Genomic DNA, 21758 nt, shown 5'->3' with positions numbered 1-21758 from the left:
ATGATTTTTCATAATGCCGTGGAAAGCCAAAAGTGTCCGCAAGTTTGCATTCCGCTAGTAAGAATGGTTAAATGGGGTCTAACTAGAGAGATGGGAGCAGTACGCATCCGGCTACTTAATTTCACTTACATGCAACAACAACAATTTCTTTCGCTGTAAGCAATGAATGCTTCCAAAAAGAAAAATATTTATATAATAACCAGGACACTTAGCACGCGGTGTCACGTAGGCTTCCCTAAGCGCATCGACGAATCGTGCTACTGTAATTATTGTTTACATTAACTGAGTTAAGAAAACCTAAGATATAGAGGACGTTTCTTTCTTTCTTTCTTTCTTTCTTTCTTTCTTTCTTTCTTTCTTTCTTTCTTTCTTTCTTTCTTTTCATTCATACATTCATTCATTTCTTCATTTTCCAAGAGCAGCTAGGGGTCCCACGGGCAAAAAGCGGTAGCAAACCCTTAGAAAGTGCCAGAGGGCCCACGTACAATATGGCAGCGGTTACAGGCCAGATGTGTACAAATGTACATTAGCGGAATAGAGTAATAAGGAAAGTCAATAAAAAAGAATAACGTATCAAAAATGAATCATTATTACGAATACAACGAAGGCAATTATTCAGTGAATACATACACTCAGGAAATGTTTGGTACATTAAGCGAACGTAAATGTTAAACGTGAGCACAAATCACAATATAATGCAAATGCCAATAAACACAATGCATAAAGCTAACGATCATCATTCTAATGGTAATAGGCCAACATAAAATAAGAACACGAACCAAAAGTTAGAAAATATTCCCGCATTTGCCTTCTGCTGTGTGTGGCGAAGTCAACGTCTCTCTGTTCACATTTGTTGAGCAATGATGGTAACGTAAACCTTACTGAGATTGCAAAAAACATCCCATGCGCCTATAAAAGTGCCTATATAGGTAAAAAACCCGCTGCAGACTTCAAAAGACGGCCGTTAGCAGGCATCGTGTGCATATATGGGCCAGAAACCACTGTGCATACACAAAAAATAAAATACGACATAACTCATCTCGCGATGACTGTCGACGGTAATGCGAATAGCATTCGAACAATATAGCGACATACGATATTCCTAAACTCACGCTTATTCAACACGTGTAGCGGTAATTTTAGGCTTTCGTTGCTCCGGCTATATGCCACATACTCCAATATCGTCCCACTTTGCTATGGCGCTCGCTTGCAAAGGTCACCCATGTGCATGGCGGCATGACGACGACTGTATGACGGCGACACAGGGACGATGGAATGACGAAGAAGGAAGTGATATCGGTAGACCAACAAATACGGTATAACCACGACGTCATGACGACAATGACATGTCGATGATTAAATTAGGCGATGGTGTAACGACAACAGAGTGACGACGAAGACACGAGCACAATGAGATGACTGTATAGCGACGATGGTGTGACGAGAACCGCAGGAAGGAGCGGGAGTAACGACGATGGCACGGCGATAACGGCATGACGATGGATGCATGATAGCGTGTCTGACGACGATGACATGACAATGGTGGCAGATAATCACAATTGAATGATGACAACATGGTTACGATAGAATGAACAAGGAATGACGTCGATGGATCGACGAAGGTGGTACGACGACGGAATGACGGTACCGAAGTGATGATGATGGTGAAACGATAGCATGACGACGATGGCATGATAAAAACGGTATTTCGATGACTGTGTCACAACGATGGCTCATGACCACAGTACGACGAGAATACAATGATGATGCTGTAACGACCGCGACGACATCGCGATGGTAGTGTGACAACGAATGCATGACGACGCAATGACGATGATGGCGTGGCAACAGCATGAGGACAATGGGATGAAGACGAGCGTAAGATGACAATGGCGTAACGATGGCTGTATAATGAAAACTGTATTATGAATATAGCGTGACGTTGACGGCATGACGAGAGTTGGATGACGAAGCTGGTGTGACGACAACGGCACGCCGTCGACGGCATAATGATGACGGTCTGACAACGGATGCATGATAGCCACTGTCTCGCGATGACGTCATGACAAGGGCGACATAACCACGACTCAATGGCGACAGTGTGATTATAATAGAATAGCGAAAAAAGATTGATGTCGATGGAACGATGAAGGCGGTATGACGACGACGGCATGGCGACAATGGGATGACGTTGCTGGAGTGATTATAATTACAAAACGACAGCGTGACGACGACTGTGTTACGACGATGGCATGAAGACGATGGCATGACGAGAGTCGGTTGTCAAAGGTGGCATGGTGACCCTGCAACTACCACGACGGCATCAAGACCACGAACTCATACCTAGTGGCCGAAGCTACAAGACAGCTTGGACCACTGGGTTGGAGTAGAAGGCATGACGACGACAGCATGACGAGATTCACATCACGAAGCTGGAATGACGACGACTGTACGACCACAATGTCATCACGATGGTGGCGTGACAAAGAATGCATGACGACTGTATGACGGCGATGGCGTGACCAAGACGGCATGACGAGAGTCGGATGTCAAAGGTGGAGTCAAAACGATGCATCGACCACGACGGCATCACGACCACGAGTCCATACTTAGGCCCAAGCTATTTAAACTTGGGCCACTGGGTCGGGGTAGAAGGCGTGACAACGACAGCATGGCGAGAGTACGATCACGAAGCTGGAATGACGACGACAGTAAGACCACGACGGCATCACGACCAGGAGCACATACGTAGTGGCCTAATTTAGACAGACAGACAGACAGACAGACAGACAGACAGACAGACAGACAGACAGACAGACAGACAGACAGACAGACAGACAGACAGACAGACAGACAGACAGACAGACAGACAGACAGACAGACAGACAGACAGACAGACAGACAGACAGACAGACAGACAGACAGACAGACAGACAGACAGACAGACAGACAGACAGACAGACAGACAGACAGACAGACAGACAGACAGACAGACAGACAGACAGACAGACAGACAGACAGACAGACAGACAGACAGACAGACAGACAGACAGACAGACAGACAGACAGACAGACAGACAGACAGACAGACAGACAGACAGACAGACAGACAGACAGACAGACAGACAGACAGACAGACAGACAGACAGACAGACAGACAGACAGACAGACAGACAGACAGACAGACAGACAGACAGACAGACAGACAGACAGACAGACAGACAGACAGACAGACAGACAGACAGACAGACAGACAGACAGACAGACAGACAGACAGACAGACAGACAGACAGACAGACAGACAGACAGACAGACAGACAGACAGACAGACAGACAGACAGACAGACAGACAGACAGACAGACAGACAGACAGACAGACAGACAGACAGACAGACAGACAGACAGACAGACAGACAGACAGACAGACAGACAGACAGACAGACAGACAGACAGACAGACAGACAGACAGACAGACAGACAGACAGACAGACAGACAGACAGACAGACAGACAGACAGACAGACAGACAGACAGACAGACAGACAGACAGACAGACAGACAGACAGACAGACAGACAGACAGACAGACAGACAGACAGACAGACAGACAGACAGACAGACAGACAGACAGACAGACAGACAGACAGACAGACAGACAGACAGACAGACAGACAGACAGACAGACAGACAGACAGACAGACAGACAGACAGACAGACAGACAGACAGACAGACAGACAGACAGACAGACAGACAGACAGACAGACAGACAGACAGACAGACAGACAGACAGACAGACAGACAGACAGACAGACAGACAGACAGACAGACAGACAGACAGACAGACAGACCGGACGGACGCACGCACGCACGCACGCACGCACGCACGCACGCACGCAAAACGGCTGAAGTAGGCACAGAATGCTATTCGCACTGAAACCTTAAAGGGCACTTAGCATACAATATTAAGTTATTAAGCTAGCGAGTGAAATAACTTTGTTGGAGGTCCGGATAGATATTTCTTAGTGTTTATTTCGAGTTCATATAATAAATTGGTCACTGAGTTTACATGGTACTCATAATCGACTTTCAGTTAAAATTCCATTGAGTACACTCACTATGTTCTTTTTCGTTCTATTTAGTTCTTAAACCACGTCCTGCAAAAAAATTTAAAAGGAAGTGCACGTCAATTTTAGTGACTGATTTCGGCATAAGTATTTTGCTGATGGCTTTTTAAATAATTTTACATAATATAATTTTACATAAATAATAAAGTTACTCTCACGAGAGTAACTTTATTCTCCTGCTGCCTGCAGTTTCCAGAGAATATTGAAAGTGTCAATTACTTAATTCACTTACTTCGCTCACAGCTAGTATTCAAGACAAAATTTTCACTTTACCCGGTAGGGACCAATTCTGTGACAACCAAGAAAGGATATGACTGTCAGCGTAAGCAGAAAAAATACTGTGCCAATGTATTTTTTGATAAATCGATTTAAGTGCGTATACTGCAGCATAATTTTAGCTCGTATACTCAATTGTAATACACCTGGGGTGGGGTAGAGGGGGAACCAAGGTGCTCCAGTTCGCCCATGGGAATTGACAGTAATCTTGCACGCTTCATGAAAACTACGCACTACTACGCACTGCTAGTGAGGCTAGAATAAATGCATGTACAGTCAACCACGAAAGCTTACACAACACGAAATATGAGAAAATGCTGAACATCTGCACAGCCTCACAACGCAGCCTAGTATTCGCATTTACAGCCTCTACCAGTATATGTGAACATTGTGACGTTCGGCTTGACTGACTGCGACTCGGAAAACAGGCTGCTCGAAAATTGAACGTTTTCCGAGATCCCGTGGTTCGTAAACTTTTGTAGTTGACTGCGCCTTAATGGGTACCATGTGCAGTACAATCGGTTTGTATAGAAGGTGACTGTACCTTCGATGGGCTTGCCTTGAAATATCTGTTTGTGGGCGCTTGTCTCAGCAGGCCGCTGTAGCGGGCGGAACGCTGACGCTGTTTTCCTGTGCTCAGATCTTTGCAGGTGGATGAACGGGCGCAAGTACTACGTCGCTCTGGGTGAAATAGGCAGCATCAACGCCATCAACGTTACAACGGATGGTGCCGGTGCCAACTCGAGCGGTGGTGACCGCGACCCGAACCAACCGAGGATCCCGCAGCGGTGCAGCGTGGAACTCATCACTTGCCCGAGCTGCCACATCGTCGTGTCCATACTGTACATCAACATACCCACTTGTTCGAGCGATGGATCTTGCCAGTAAGCACAACCCGCCTGATTTCCGACCAAACTATCCGCCCGTCGCGCGCGCGCCGCCTGCGCACCGAGCCACAGTGTCGCTAATGGCGGCTCCGCAACGCTACACCTCGGGGGCGTAGCCCTACTCCTTTGCTTTGACGCACCGCTTTCCCTTCCCATGCGTCTGCGAAATCGCGAGAGCAGCCACGACGTAGCCCACTCGTGGAACAGTATATGCGTTGAGCATGCGCAGCCATATTGCCATGCCGTGTCTTTTACGTCCGACAGCCTGGTGAATGAAGCTCGCCATATTATACTGATGTCACCATTGATACACTTTGTAGCGATTCTTCTCGCTCCTTGTCATTCGGTCGTTCGGTGCAGCAAATGAAAAACAAATAGAATAAAAGTAATGGTTGCACTGATAATAACTAATGCGACGCGCTCCGTCCGACGCGCCGTATAGGACAAAGGAAAGTACGTGTACTAGTTCACTAACCATAGACAACAGCGATATATGGATGACTAGCACGCTAATCACGGCTGGATCGCACGGAAGCTTTGCCGAATCGAGAGTAATGACGGCACCTCGTCGTTCGGCGACGACGTAGTTGGAATGCCTGCAGGGACAAGTGCCGTGGTACATTTCTTTCACCGGGCGTCGACAGAACGCGCTTTGAATTGACCTCAGCACCAAGTTAACTGTACGGTGTCATAGATCCGGAGAACATTGTAGGCGTATTAGTCTTGCCAACAGTGACGATGACTGTTGGAAGACGAGAATGGAGGAAGAGGTCAAAAAAGTTCGTAACCAACTACAGGGTAATTGAAAGTGTAAAGATACAACCAGGAGTCATCAGAAAGAAAGTGAGAAACAGAGACAGTGAGTTGGATGCAAAGAGTGGAAACAAAAAAGACCATGGAGATTTACAGGCAGGGGAGGAAAGAAATTAGAAGGGAAAATCTGTACGCTAACACGTAGGGAAGTGCCTTGCTATCTTGAGACTCGAGCTGGTTGCCTAAGGACAAAGACATACCGGAGCAAGTATTCGCAACTAGATGAGACATGTGTATGCTGCAGCAAAAATTCGGAGGCCACTCAGCAGATCCTAATGCAATGCGAAAGGATTCACCCAATGATACCCGTAGGTAACGTACACCTTCCAGAAGCGCTTGGATTTAAAGTTGGCGGAAGCACCAACCGGTCATCAATCGAGATAAGCAAGACACTTTTAGAGTATCGGTGGGAAATAATGCAGGGAAGAGATTGATACGACCGGCTCCGTTACAATAATAGGCAGCGGTTCAAGGGTGATAAAGAAGTTTTGAGGAAGAGAAAAAAGATTAGAGAGATGTATACGAAAATGCTAGAATGAAAAGCGTGTATAGCATACCCGAGTAACCCAAGCAGGCTAGATTACCATTTGTTAACCCCCCCCCCTTTTCCGTTTCAAAGGAGATGCCAATAAATTATCACCATAATCATGATAGCCATTATTGCATTCTTTCTCACCACTCAGCCTCATCTGTGCAGCCCGAAAGGTCTTTAAAAATTATATTAAATTAGGTTGTGCGGTTTATCGTCCAGAAACTACACAGCGGGTCAGGAAAGGACGCCGTTCTGCAGTGCTCCACATTAACTTTGACCAATTGGAGTTCTTTCACCCAAAGCAGGGTACACGGGCGCTTTTGCGTTCCGCCCCCGCCGCACAATGCGGCTGGGAATGGAAGCCGTGGCCTTGTGCTGAGCAGCGCAGAGCCGTGGCCACAGCTCAGCCAACGCTACGGAGCAAGGATTTTCCACAGAGCCCAGCTTTCCTGAATAAACCATTATTCGACTCGTTTCCTCACACATACGGTCAAATGCACGCCTTCCGAAATGCACTTTCTAATCAGAAAATGCGCCACTGTTTCAAAGGATCTTCTACGTTTATCGTTTCTTTATTTTTACTTTTTTAGAGACAAGCAGATTCGTTTGTATAAATGTGTTATTAACCCCTTGAGCCACGGCGCCCACATTTGTAGATGCGGCCTATCTTTACCATTTCTGTGCACTCGTAGCAAGGAATAGAGCACAAACATTAAGTTTAGGGTAAATTGAACATTCTGCTAAACTAAATTACTTCCATTTTACTTCTGGGTGATATCGTTACAGAGTACTGCTTTGGTGAGGGCACTACCGTGCTTTACGTGACGTTTGACGTGGGGCATGCCGGTAGCAAGCTCGAAATCTTTCTTTCTTTCTTGAAATGCTTGCGGCCAAGAAATAACATTTAAATATAATTAATTAAATCATAGATTTTTACGTGCCAAAGCCACAATCTGATTATGAGTCACGCCGTATAGTGGGGGACTCAGGAATAATTTGGGACACCTAGGGTTCTTTAACGTGCACCTAAATCTAAGCACAATGGTGTTTTCGCATTTCGCCTCCATCGAAATGCGGCCGCCGTGGCCGGAATTAATGAATAACTTGTGCGTGTAATTCGAGCGGGTGATTCAATCCTTTTTATGAAGAAATGTAGCATGACTGACTTTACAATATTCAAATATCTAGTTACTCAGTATTTATGATGACTCATCAAAAATGCACAAAGAGTCATTCTACAACCTTGATTTGCTTTCAGTGGAGTCTGAAGCACCCTGGCATAAAATTATCTATGTCGATACATGTCACACATATGTCGACAGTCGATCATAATTCGTGACTGAAGGGGTTAAAGAAGAGAATTTGTGCAATGCGGTGCTGAAAGTACTCCAAATGACGTCACAAAAACAACCAATAAGATTGCTCGGCCTAAGCGGAATCACTCACTCACGGTCACTCACTTGCACATTCCATGTAGTGGAATGGGCAAGTATGGGCGAAAACGTGCGTTGATTCTTCGCTTTGATCAGCAAGGGTGGGAAATATTTAAAAGTGCTTACATAAATTACAGGGTTTGCGCTAGGGCATTCAAAACTGGCATTTACAGTTCCAGAAACCTACCTTGCCAAATTAGTGCATTCTCGCACAGCCGCGACAATAGCTTCAAGGTCCCCTTAAACACGTCGAGGTATAGTTTGAAAAAAGCGCGGAAAAAAACATTAGCGCAGCTTAGGGCCTCTTGCCAAAAACAAAAGATGTGCGTAGATCACGCGGTGACGATCCTGCCCGCAAAATATTACACCAATGTATACGTCGCAAAGACAACATTCAAACAAAAGCCCGCATGCCGTTATCATTAGAGCAGCCAATTTTCTCGCCAGCACCATACTTATTTGCTTATTCATAATACCTCAGAGTTCCCTTGACCCGCTGTGGTTGCTCAGTGGTTATAGCCCGAGGTCGCGGGATCGAATCCCGGCCACGGCGGCCGCATTTCGGTGGGGGCGAAATGCGAAAACACCCGTGTACTTAGATTTAGGTGCACGTTAAAGAACCCCAGGTGGTCGAAATTGCCAGACTCCTCCACTACGGCGTGCCTCATAATCAGAAAGTGGTTCTGGCACGTAAAACCCCATAACTTAACTCAGAGTTCCCAAGAATCGAGACGTTACATGAGGGTTCATACATGAGGATGACGCGATAGCTTTCGCCTACCACGTCACGGCACCCACCCGCAGCGCTCAATTAGCTAGAAACAACACGAACAACCCGGAGATTCCTGTGAAACGCAGAGCGCCTAGAACCGCTGCCAAGACGTGCGCCGCGCAGCAAGAAAGGGAGGGAGCATAGTGCGTTGCGCTGAAGCTTTACACAGTAGGGAGGCCACATACTATGCGACCTACTCCGGAGTCGCGCGCGTATTTGGGCTCCTCATTCCAACAGCATCGCGTCGGAACACACAGGCAGCGAGCGCTGGAAGCAAAGTAAATATTTACCGTGACATCTCCAATCACTTATCGCGAGGCAAAGGTTCCCGAGATCTGAAAACGTCAAAGTGCGCACGTTCCGCGTGACTCGGCATGCTTGCGATCGAGATTATAAATAAAATCTCGAAAAATTTCCCAGCCTTCAGCTCGGCACAGCTCTGTGCATAATCACTCAGACGAACGACGAAGCGTGGTTCCTAGTCGCTTTTACTATCGTCTCATTTTCTTCGCATCCCTAGAGGCCGGTGTCAGCGACTGGGATGATAAATGAGGCCGTCGTAGAGTCATCTGGCTGGTGTAAGGCGCCTATTGCTTACATACAGCGTAGACAAGGGGCGTTTCAAAAAATGCAGACGCCGTTGCGTCATTGTGCATTCATGCATGCGCAGTGTGTGGAAATAGCGCAGGAACTATTGAGAATGTTTTAATTGCAAGTCACAGCATCCATCCAGAGGTAAATGAGGACGAAGTTATCCTGCCCGAAGCGTTGGGTTTTTATTTGGCAGGAGAAAAGTGAAAAAATCTGGGGCGAGCGTGAGGACGGGGGAGAGAGAGAGTTGTGCTTGGAAGATTGGTGCACGCGTAACGGAACACATAGGATGATAAAATATTAATTTTCATGGTAATAAATATAAGATTCGATAGCTTGCTAACATTAACTATACGAATTAATTCAAGTACCGAGAATAAACGCAGCATCAAGGTAAAAATAACGAGCTTGGTGGCACCATACCGTTTCAAAGGGGACGCTCATAAAATTCATACACTTACCCAGAGAAGGTAAAGGGGAGGCGGGACTCGTAGCGTAATCTTCGTGTGGACCCTCGGCTCTGATACGGCAGTGGGCAACGTAGAGATGTCGCTTGTGGACGATGGTCAAGGCAATGGGAGAGAGCACGCGTCCTCGCACGGCAAGGGTAGCCCGCCTTCTTGCACCATCGCCTAGCAACGTTTAATCTGCTTCTACCGTAGAGTTTCCCACAAATACTAAAGGGAACTCTGGCACCGCTGCGATCATTTGACCACCTTGAGAATGGTGGGATAGTACATGGATTTGTCTGATCTTCGTGCTTGGGGCACGGTGTTGCTTCGGGCTTCAAACATTCTTGTGGCTTCGTTTATTACGCTTTATCTGGGCCTAAACTGGACTAAGTTTCAAAGCCATTTATACTTTTCCTTTTAATGCAGAAGGCAACAATACTCTGCAAGCACGCATCATTGTGGCTAATTGATGTGGTTCGGCTTGTCCGTGCGTCCGTAGCGTAATGGTTCCAATATCGGGCTTCTGTGCTACATGTTCTGCGTTAGAATTCTTCCGTCGTTATATTAATTATAACGCGGTACTGTCTTAAACATGACCACTTTGTTAAGTCACAAAGCCACTTAAAGCCAGAAGGACGAAGTTTAGGCAAATCCATCTAGTGCCCATAATTATCACGCTGGATGAATAAACTACCCTGCATGATTTCAGCTCCCGTAGGTCACTATATAGCATCTCAGTTCCTTCTAGTAACTGTATGAAACTCTATGGCTTCTTTGTTAACTATATCTACGCACTTATTTAACAATTATTGCGGAAGAACGCCCCTTGGACAGCACTTTGTAACTTCCAGCGTATAATAAATATTTCCGACGGGTCCTGGTCAGCGTCCTTTTATTATGCTCTGGCATGTAGTGACCCACGACGTTGTCTCCGTGTTGTTTACCGAAAGGGTACGTGCACTTGCAACGACGTAAGAGAATGAACGAGGATATTATGCAGCCAACTCGGTCGCTGATGTATACATACGCCTACGAAGGTTGAAACTCGTTTCGGCGTTCTCGCAATGCGTGCCGCTACAGTCAGACCCAGCGGCCCTGTCGGCAGCGGCGGCCACGATCGAAGCCGCTGCGGTTCTTTCCGCAGCTTCATTTAAACGCGCTTCACGCGCAATTTAGCGAACACGGCAACGGCTGCGCTCGCACCGGCGCGCACGCCATCGGGCGCCTCCCGCCGCGTGCGAGGCTCGCGCCGGACGACCGCCGCCGCCGCGCGGCGTGTAACGACCGCTTCCGCGTTCATTAGGAGCAGCGTGCCTCTTGTGGCGGCGGAGGCACAGGTGAAATCGAACGCGACTGCCGCGTCCTTTCCGGCGTCGTTGGTGCGACGCGCCGATGTGTGTGCCGCCTTCGGTTACCGCTCGCGTCCGTTTGATTTGCGAATGTTTGCGGCAGTGGGCCTCTAGAGTGCCAAGAAATTCTACACCGGTGACACACTCCACGCGTTGCATGGACCAGAACTGGGTCAAAGTGATCCTGTTTCTACACTGCGCAAAGAGCCATGGACTGAACGAAAGGAATACCAAACGGCGATTTAGGCTGAAACTTAATGAATCGACAAGCTGAAAGAAAATGTGAGGCGCTGATGACGTTCCGTTTTCTTCCGCGCCACACATAGAACCTACATTTGTGGTTGGAGCAGTGCATACATCTGATTGTAGCGCCATTCTTTCATCTTACCACCGCCTCTCTGCCATAACAACGCATCTTCTCTTTCACGAATCGACGGTCCAATGAAAGAGGCCATAGCGTCGAGCGAGATTATTTGAAGCCTTCTCCGCGAGTCTAACTAATGATAGCGACGACAGGTGATGAGGGCACTGGATAAGGAAATGTAGCGACGTGGACGGACGGGCCAACAGACTTTATGAACGTATCCTTTGCGAGCATAAGGCGGTGGCTAGTGCCGCCATGCAAGCTCGTTATTTTTACGTCTCTGCTGCCTTTATTCTCAGCCTTTGAGATCATATTTATTTATTTATTTATTTATTTTTAGCAAGACCCCAATCAACTCCTTGCTGATCTCCCCCACTAACCTTAGCACTCCCATCATCTTTGAACGTCAGCGCTTCTCGAAGGTGGACGTTCTCTTCGGTTCTGGCTGTATGAGTATGTTGATATTCCATTACAATGTGCTTAGTCGACACTCCAGATTCTTTCTTTTTTTCCTGGTATGCACGGTAAATACAGTGCTTTCTACACAGGCGAGTGTACGGAAACTTAAGGGCGGGTGCCAGGCTCTTATCCTCGCAGAACGTCAAAGTACACAGACTGGTTTCGTCTTTACTCTATATTCAGTGGTTGTGCATATTACACATCGCTTCCAACGCTATAACATCATCATCATCGTCGTCGTCGTCGTCGTCGTCGTCGTCAGCCTGGTTACGCCCACTGCAGGGCAAAGGCCTCTCCCATACTTCTCCAACTACCCCGGTAATGTACTAATTGTGGCCATGTTGTGCCCGCAAGCTTCTTGATCTCATCCGCCCACCTAACTTTCTGCACGCCCTGCTACGTTTCCCTTCCCTTGGAATCCAGTCCGTAACCCTCAATGACCATCGGTTATCTTCCCTCCTCATTACATGCCCTGCCCATGCCCATTTTTTTTTCTTGATTTCAGCTAAGATGTCATTAACTCGCGTTTGTTCCCTCACCCAATGTGCTCTTTTCTTATCCCTTAACGTTACACCCATCATTCTTCTTTCCATAGCTCGGTGCGTTGTCCTCAATTTAAGTAGAACCCTTTTCGTAAGCCTCCAGGTTTCTGCCCCGTATACGTGAGTACTGGTAAGACACAGCTGTTGTACACTTTTCTCTTGAGGGATAATAGCAACCTGCTGTTCATGATCTGAGAATGCCTGCCAAACGCCCCCCGGTCAATTCTTATTCTTCTGATTATTTCAGTCTCATGATCCGGATCCGCGGTCACTACCTGCCCTAAGTAGATGTATTCCCTTACCACTTCCAGTGCCTCGCTACCTGTCGTAAACTGTTGTTCTCTTCCGAAACGTTACTTTAGTTTTCTGCTATACAACGCTATAACAAGAGACGCTTAAAAATATGAAGCAGTGATATTGGCTGCATTCTCATTTCGCAAAATGTAGGCTCTTACCATGCAGCGTTACCTGCCACGCATTATTTTTACTACTGTTAGGACGCAAGCGGCTCGCGTATATCCCAAGAAACGAAAGTCGGCTCGCGGTCTTGTGGGACCCAAGTGGCTTGAGTACGCAAGCCCCTTTCGGTCTCTCTCTCTCTCTCTCTCTCTCTCTCTCTCTCTCTCTCTCTCTCTCTCTCTCTCTCTCTCTGTGGGGGGGGGGGGGCAAAAGGGGAGGGATGAACAATGAACAGGTGAGTTATGTCTCGGGGATGAGTGAATAATCGGAATATCCCCGCATACTGCTGCTTGCGAAGCATACGGCGCGTGTGGAATGATAAAGGCGCCACAATTACTCAAGTTATCAGCAAACAGGGCGTATTTGAGAGGGTACGCTGATGACGAGGAGGAGAATAGAAGACTCAGTGGACGATGGCGAAAGATAGCGAGAAGGAGCAAGGGCGCGGCGCCGGTTAGATTTGACTCCTTTTTTTTTTCTCATTACACTTTCGGATTCGTGCTCCCCGATTCATTTTCTTGTTGTCGTTGCTGTGTACTCCCTGAAAAGCTCCAAATTTATCCTTTGTCATCCTTCTTAATTTTCATTAATGGTATGCTATGTAATCATTATTAATTTAGCATTTGTTATTGTGAATTATCCGCACAAACCTTGGCCAACTGGCGGGTACCCGTTTTTAGATTGAAAAGGGTAACAGCATTAACAACCAATCACCGTTCGGGTAGCGCCCATAACGTATACAGGGCCCATGCGATCTGCGGAGTCCACAGACGGGAAAGTGCCTTCTAGAAGCAGACGGGAAATAAGGCACATATTTTTGATGATGCAGTTAGTAGTGCTTCATGCTGACTGACGCTATACTTCCAAGTACGGTTTCACGGAACGACGTATTCTGTTTCAGCTATGTCGGCTTGTTAAAAAAACACTTTTAAAAAGCTAAACTTCACATCAAACAACAGAAAATTCGCATTTAAAATATATAGAGCGACTTGTATCTTGTTACAAAAAGTCAAGAGATTTGGCCCGCGAAAATTGGACTTGTTCAATTTTAAACCTCTGATGGCGTAAAATCGCGCTTCGAAGCTCAAGAAGCACGTATATACGCCAACCCGTGCGACTCACTTGTCTATTTATGGCACGGGATAAGCTTCGACGGACGGAGAAAGCCGGCAGATCAGGATGGTAAAGCTCTAAGCTGCGCTCGGTGTAAAACGAAGAGCAACCACTATTATTATACGAAGTTATCCGGTGACTCCGCAGAGACGTGTGCATGTATTGCACGAGCCTATGCAGTGTGTGCTTGATTCCTACTTGCGCGCGCCTCAGCATTTTATAGGAGCAGATGAAGATCGGAAAGGCAGAGAAGAATCCGATATTTGCTCCATAAGCTTTATAACCTGTTATTTATTCGGGTGTTCCCAAAATGACGCTATAGATATCGCTGCCGCAAAGGGGCTGACAAAATAGCTTGGATTTCATTTTTTGCAGAGCGTATACGTATATACGACATGCCAGTGCCACGTGTGTTCGGTACCTTCCGTGTGATTTCGCTAATAAACACGACACGGACAAAGGCGAAGACACCCTTCGGCATGTTTGGCACTTCAGCGTTGTCTTTTCAGGCTAGTTTATTTTTTGAAGCAGTGTTTCTTTTATCCCATATTGTCTCTTTACCATTGCGCGTGTGCAAGCAGTATGTATGTGACGTCAGTTAGCTGCTCACCTTTTTCTTCTATTACCCTAATAAAATAGATGTTGGTGCAGAACTAATGAAAAAGAAAGACACGGAAATATTGCATGCGTGCACTCTCACGTATACTGTATGCCAGAGACAAGTGAACCAACGCAGAAGCAGCGTGATGCTCTCAGACTTCCACAAGCGCGTAGCGACAAAGCTGCTTACTTCGAACACGTTATTAGAGCCATGACCCTGCCAACGCGGCACCGTAATCGCTGCCAAAGTTTCTCACTCTATATATAAAGAATATAAGGAAATCAGAGCGAAAAAAGGAAAACAGAAACGATGTGAATGGGGATCACGGAAGAAGTTTAACAAAAGAATTCGACGACGGTGACGGTCGATACCTTCAGCCCTATTAACGCGAGAGTTCTCTGCGACAGAAATTTTCGCCTTCGTCATTCAAAATAGTTGAACAGAAAATGAGTATTTTGTAATGATGCGTGGCTCCGTGTTTCAATTTGAAGAGGCCACACCATTGTGCTAGTATGTTGCCAAAGGCGCAGATCCTCCGACAAGGGAAAATAAATCACGCTCTACAAGCGGTGTATTCGTCAGAAAAATGTATAAGAGCAAGGGTCGAAACAGCTATACGGTGAAAAGCAACGAGGTACTACACGTTTTAAGATGTCCGCTTCGAGAGGACATTTCTGTTCTGTTTACTTTGCGGGAACACGGTGCAAGTAAAATGACTCGCCTATTGCACGAGAGTATATTTGAAGAGCAAGGAAGTTCCGATATACAGCCATATACAAAAATAAAGCAGCCAAATGGGCTTCAGACCTGAGTGCTTCACCCCGTGTAGCGCTACCTTGTACGATCCCCGTTCGCCGTCTTCGATGCGCTGGCGGGTTCTAAAGTCGCACACAAGTCGAAAAGAATAAAAGAGTAAGCACCACGGTCTTCAGAACTGATCGAATGCAAGTCAGGAACCTACGGATATCCTCTTCTTTTCTTCAATATTACGACCTCCAAGCGCAAAATATCATCTCAAGGATTCCTTTTAGGCAGCTTGCGTTGCCGCTGCATTTCTGGACCTACGTACACACTCGTTTGGTGCTCTGTCACTTCTTTTCCCCAAGCATGGTTCATGCTATTGCGAGCTTATTTTCTGGCAGGCTCACGAGACGGTTGTCACTTGCTTGTCAACTGACATTACCTTTCTGTAAGTCTCTTTGCCCCGCTCACGAGTCCAGAGTCTTGTTTTGGCCCGTGTGACTGTGCAATGTACCGTCACTTCAGAGCAGAGTGAGAAGCGGGCGAAGAGCAGCGTCGAGCGGAACGTGGGGCCGTGAATTCCACCCGCTGCGGTGGCCTGTGGCGTTCTACAGCTGAGCAATGTGTTCGATAACCGCGACCGCTGCGACTGCGTACCGATGGAGGTGGAATACAAGAATACCGCGTGCGGAGACGTGCGTTTTCTCCTGCACATTCTGTGGGTTTTTTTCTCCTGCACCATCGTGTAGACTTGTAGAGATACACATTCGTATACCTTTTACGGATGGGAGGACTGCGGGGAAAATCTCATTCTTGGCAGCTCGACGAGGCCCGCAGCCCCTGAAGTCAGTGCCTGGTAGCGGCGCAATGTCAACGCGAAAACATAAGTTGGAAAAAAAAAACAATCGAGACAAGTAGGCAAAATTGACAAACGACGAAAGCGATGCTAGAAAATAAAACCTTCACAATGCTTCGAATCGAATGCACTCATGTTGGTATAGTATCAGGTCAGTGTATACATTTCACGAGAGAGAGAGAAAATAATGCAGAGAAAGGCAGGGAGGTTAACCAGAGGTAGTTCCGGTTGGCTACCCTGCGCAGGGGGAAGGGTTAAGAGGGATAAAAAGAGAAACAGAGTAGAAGGGGGAGATAGAAAGGGAGACAAGCACAAACAAAGCGCGTACACTACAGAGCGGTAGGAGGCGGCATTCTTAGAGTCTGTCGTGAAGCCCCGTAGACCGCAAGAACCTTACTAGCGCGTGTAAGGCCTTCAACGCGGATGTCCTATCGGAGCATTGGCCTAAAGCTTTTAGTTCTGAAAGTGGACGATTGTCCAACTGGTCCAGTACACTGCACATCACTTGTCTCTCAGCACTGTATCGCGGGCAGACACAGATAATGTGTGCGAGCGTCTCGTCGATGTTACATGTGTCGCACGTGGGGCTGTTGGCCATTCCTATGAGGAAAGCATAGGCGTTTGTAAAGGCAACGCCTAGCCACAGACGGTAGAGCATGGTCTGTTCACGTCGTGGTAATCCAGGCGGGAGGTGCATCCGTATGTCCGGAGACAATGAACGCAACCGACACATGGTGAAAACATTTGAGTCCCACAGGGGCAAAGTACACTCACGGGACATCAATCGCAACTCAGCCGCAGCGTCTGATCGCGAAAACGGAATGACGACTCGCTGACCACTTTCATGTGCAGATCGGGCGGCTTCGTCGGCGTGGTCATTCCCGCTGATGTTACTATGTCCTGGAAGCCACTGAAAGATTATGTCGTGTCCCTTGTCATAGCTTTGATGATATATGTGCCGAATTTCTGAGGCCAGTTGTTCATTCGGTCCGTGGCGCATTGGGCTTCGTATGCACTGAAGGGCTGCCTTGGAGTCACTAAAGACTGTCCATTGTTGCGGAGGCTTCTGCTTAATGAAATCACGAATTTCACGAATCACATCACGAATGGTACTATTGGTATCACATTTCACGAATGGTACTATTGGTACAACGAGATATGTACATGTTCATTAATTGATAGGTAATTAAGATAGAAGGCAACGTGTGCCTTAATCACTGTTCTCCTAATTTAAGTCGACACATAGGGGTCAGCACTCTCCATGTCTTGTTGGGTTGTGCGACACCCTTTCTTGTAACTTCGAAAAGTCTGCAAATACACCGAGCACAAAGCGTTTGTTTTCAAACTGCGGAATGACGTATTATTTCTGTTCTAGTAGTGCGGACTCGGTTGACTTTTATTTAGTTGAATATCGTTAAAAAATAATGTTGCGCTTAGCGCTGCTCTGTTCCTTCTCAGATTTTGCAGCAAGATCGAGTTTTATGGTCCGGGTCGTTCAATATATTACTTGGCACTTTTACTTGCCTGTCCTTAAGAAAGAAAATGCCGAGTTGCCTTCGTCTAGGCCCGTCGCTAATAAGTGGTGCCCAACATATGGCGGCTACAGCGTGGCGCGTTTTTTTCCATAGCGTGCTGTATGGCAAAGCATGGCCTTCAAGATTGGTTCCCCCCACTTGTTTTGAGGTGCGATGTGGACATTACGAAGGCGCAGAAGAAGGCAAATTCGCATTTATTTCTTGAAAACAAGCGCCAATTGTGTTATACTGAACGATCGTGGCCATAAAAGGCGATCTTGCTGCGAAATTTGAGCAAGTACAGAACAGCAGTAAGCGCAAAATCTTTTTTTTTTTTTCATGTGGAGGGAATACGCGCGTATCTGTACATAGCTTTTGGTCCACGCTAAATGGTTCCAGATGATCAGAAATAATTTGGCGCCCCTAATTAAGGCGTCTCTTGTAGCCCGTGTTGCTTTGGAACGTCTTATAATGGGAAACGAAAGGCAACTTAATGGAGAAGCGCTTTCAACCGTTCTTCCTTTCTTTCTCTCTCTCTTTATTTCTTAGCCTCGGCCATGGAAACCCGCCTGAGTACCGAAGGAAACTTGCAGTGACGTCTCCATCAGATTTAAATGGTTATGCCAGCATATGTGTTCTTATGTTAATCTGATGCGCGCCGACCGGCTAAAGCTAGGGGAAGCGAATCTGACGAAAGAAATTCTGGGCAGCCACATTTCCCGACAGCGCTATTTTTGCGCCGTGTAATTGTTGAGCGTGCTTGTCTGAGTTGACAGGTGGAAAATGTAATAGAAATAGTAATAATAAAAGCCGCGATGTCAAGATTGCCTGTCACTATACGGCGAGAAACCGTGCTGAATGTCACGTCACGCGAAAGTGAAAGTATCCCCGAAAGTGATCGATCGAGAGCACGGCTCCTGGGTCGTCATCCAAACGAGATCTGAAGTGTGAAAAAGCTGTGGTCGCGATCACTTCAATCCTATGACACTTATCGTTTCTGCAGTAACACACCGCGTTATATTATTTATTTTCTCTTTTTTCTTCTTTTTCACGTTTAGTATTCGGAACCGTGCGAAAAATATAACGCAATTTATTTATTTATTTTTTTTTTTATCTTTCTGAGCATGCATCGAGCTCGACCACCTAGCGTTTGAGCAATGGAAAAAAGCAAACCATAACCCTCATGCAATATTTCGTAAGCGGGCTTTCCCACACATATAAAATCTGAATTGGTGCAGCAATCCATGACAATGGCTGAGCGTGGAAGGGCCGGCCAGGTAGAACAAACAATACATAATCGTAGACACCATTGCACAAGGCTGGCGGTATTCCACGACGTTGCACCATCCCACATTCTCCGTTGCGCGCTGTCATAGGCCGCACTTCTCACGACCGCTCAAGGGGCAAGTGAAAAGAAACGATGTACACACAGTCGTGTATATATATATATATATATATATATATATATATATATACATATATATATATATACCGTGTGTTTCAGCGAACGCTTTCACAATTTTTAAAGGTTGCCCGTAGCAGATAGCACAATTCTAGTCCATGAGCTGGCCTACTCGAAGAGGTGGGCATTACTTGCACAAAAAAATTGAAATGCATAATCGACTAATTAAACAAAATGCATGATTTATGTTTTTAACTAATTACTTTATGGCCCATGTTGCAATTTACAAATTCTAGTCGTGGAGTTCGCACGGCGGATGTACTTGGAAACGAATTCTCAGAATAGCACCAGTTTCGAGATATTAATTCCTGAACTTTTCGGAGAAATGCATTGGCGTTCCAGTTACTTTCTTAACAAAACGTCGTTTATGCATTCAAGCAGAAATGTGCCTTGCGAACTCTAGGGCTAGGAGGAGGAGGAGGAGGAAAATAAGAGAGAAGGCAGGGATGTTGACCAGAATCACAGCTAGAATTTGTACATTGCAACGTGGGCGATAAAGCTATTAGTTAAACAGTTAATTAGCAAAATTTTGTTAATTAGTCGATTATGCATTTCAATTTTTTTTCTTTTGCAAGTAGTGTCCGCCGCTTCCAGTATACCACCCCAGGAACAAGAATTGTGCTATCTGCCACAGGCAACGTTTAAGAATTTTTGAAAGTGCTCGCTGAAGCACCACGTATATATAGACACTTCTCACCGCGCTCCCTTGGGCGCTGCCATGTTTGATCACGTGGTGACGCTTCCACTGCCTGTCATAGCCTCAGTCTTAAAGGGCCCCTCACACCAGGTCTGGCCATTTTGAGCTGACAAGCGCAGAGCATACAATGCGCAATAACGACCGTGTCTGCAATGTGTATGCAAAGTCAGGGCTCCGCGCCTATTGGCTCTCGCCACAGGCCACTTCCGCTAGCATGGCGGCAGCCAGGGCCGCGGCCTCCGACGCTGCGTTTAGCTTAGGTTTGGTTGGGTTAGATTAGCGTAAAAGGCCATAGTGTAGCGCGACGTATTCTCATAGCGGTTGCAGGGGCGTCGAGCGCCACCGGGGGCCATTCAGCCACTTGCTTTCAACCGCGGTTGCTTCTAGATTTTCAAGATGAGGCTCGGGCACTACTACGGTCCCTACTGCTCCCGCGGAAACATCTGTGGTGTTATTTTCAAGGTACATCGCCGTAAGGCGCGAGACAGCTATGATCCGCCTCGACTGACTTATCACGAGCGCTGCAAGTGCGAGAAAGTCTGTCCGACTCAGCGGTCGCCAAATGGGACGTCAGTGCCCGCTGCTTCACCTGTTTTACCGCGCCAGCGTCCGAGCGTAAGCAAACTCGACCCCACAACGCAATGCCGGCACGCCTAGGGACAAACGTATACAACGCGCGCTAAGAAACCTCCTCCGTATGCCTAGACAGAGTCATATATTCAACGAGCAAATGCCCCACATTTTCTCTCTCGCGCTCGCTCTTACTCGCGCTTGCGTGCAAACGTCGGGCGATCCCTCAAATGACCATCTCGTCAAATGACCATATCGTCTATTTCGGTGGCTGTCGTCGACACTGACTAGGTAAATGAAAAGAAACTGTAACCAAAGCTTTGGATGACATTGTAAATGTCGCATATACATTATTACGCTCAGTCTAAATGGTGCGAGCACTGCTGTACGTATTTTTTTTCTCGTATCTATGCGTACGACACGCTTTTGACAATTTGGTTGTGTTTCAAGTGCGTAAACAACATTATATATCATTGTGTTGATTGCTACGCTTCATTTCCCTTGCACTCGATGTTGCTCTTTGCTAATGTTTGTACGGTCCGTACTTTCTTCCTTTTCATTTCTCTGCTTTTACATTTATTACAGCTTATTGTTACAAGGTGTGTGATCTTGTTATATACTAGTATTTGTACGCGTTGCTTAGATATACTTTTATGTACGTTTGCCCCTCCTGCTTGGGCCCTTTTCGGGCCTGCAGTTCTCTGTAAATAAATAATTACGAGCGCGAGCAGCGCTAATAAGATGTGCAAATGTAAAGGCACATAGGAAATGGCACGTTGCGCTTTTTAATGTCCCTTTACCTTCGTCCGTGTCCTTAAAAAGCGCTATTCCCGCTCGAATATGAACAGCCAACTAGCCGATGCTTTCACGTTAATAAGACCACTCTGTGCTCTCTCTCTCTCTCTCTCTCTCTACCCTGTCTCGCTACCCTTCCCCCAGTGCAGAGTAGCAAACCGGACGTGCATCTGGTTAACCTCCCGGCCTTTCCTCTCTTCTATTCATCTCTCTATCTCCTTCTCTGAGCACTAGAAAGCAGGGCTAAAAACGTTTCCAAAGCAATGCTTGTGCAAACTTTCTACTTCTTAATTAAATCAGGATCACTACTCTTTGCTTCGTTTTTACTTTATTTGTAGATCACTCTGAAGTCGCGGC

General features: G+C 46.6%; 1 protein-coding gene and 1 long non-coding RNA gene across 3 annotated transcripts in view; one reads left to right on the top strand and one right to left on the bottom strand.

The window, feature by feature from the left end:
- The window catches only part of LOC135900080 (uncharacterized), a 38442-nt gene extending 33360 nt beyond the window's left edge, over window positions 1–5082 (bottom strand). The window contains exon 1 of the long non-coding RNA XR_010563788.1: window positions 4944–5082. This is a non-coding gene — a long non-coding RNA (uncharacterized lncRNA). The remainder of the gene's footprint in view (window positions 1–4943) is intronic.
- Window positions 1–21758, top strand: part of Culd (CUB and LDLa domain) — a 210016-nt gene that overhangs the window by 139512 nt on the left and 48746 nt on the right. For both annotated transcript variants that reach the window (XM_065429524.1, XM_065429523.1), the window contains exon 4: window positions 5040–5283. In XM_065429524.1, coding sequence (XP_065285596.1) covers window positions 5040–5283 — 244 coding nt within the window. The remainder of the gene's footprint in view (window positions 1–5039; window positions 5284–21758) is intronic.

The sequence above is a fragment of the Dermacentor albipictus genome, chromosome 1 (assembly GCF_038994185.2).
Source record: "Dermacentor albipictus isolate Rhodes 1998 colony chromosome 1, USDA_Dalb.pri_finalv2, whole genome shotgun sequence".
In the NCBI taxonomy this organism is placed as follows: domain Eukaryota; kingdom Metazoa; phylum Arthropoda; class Arachnida; order Ixodida; family Ixodidae; genus Dermacentor; species Dermacentor albipictus.
Note: the sequence above shows the minus strand (reverse complement) of the source record. Positions and strands in the feature narration are given on the sequence as shown.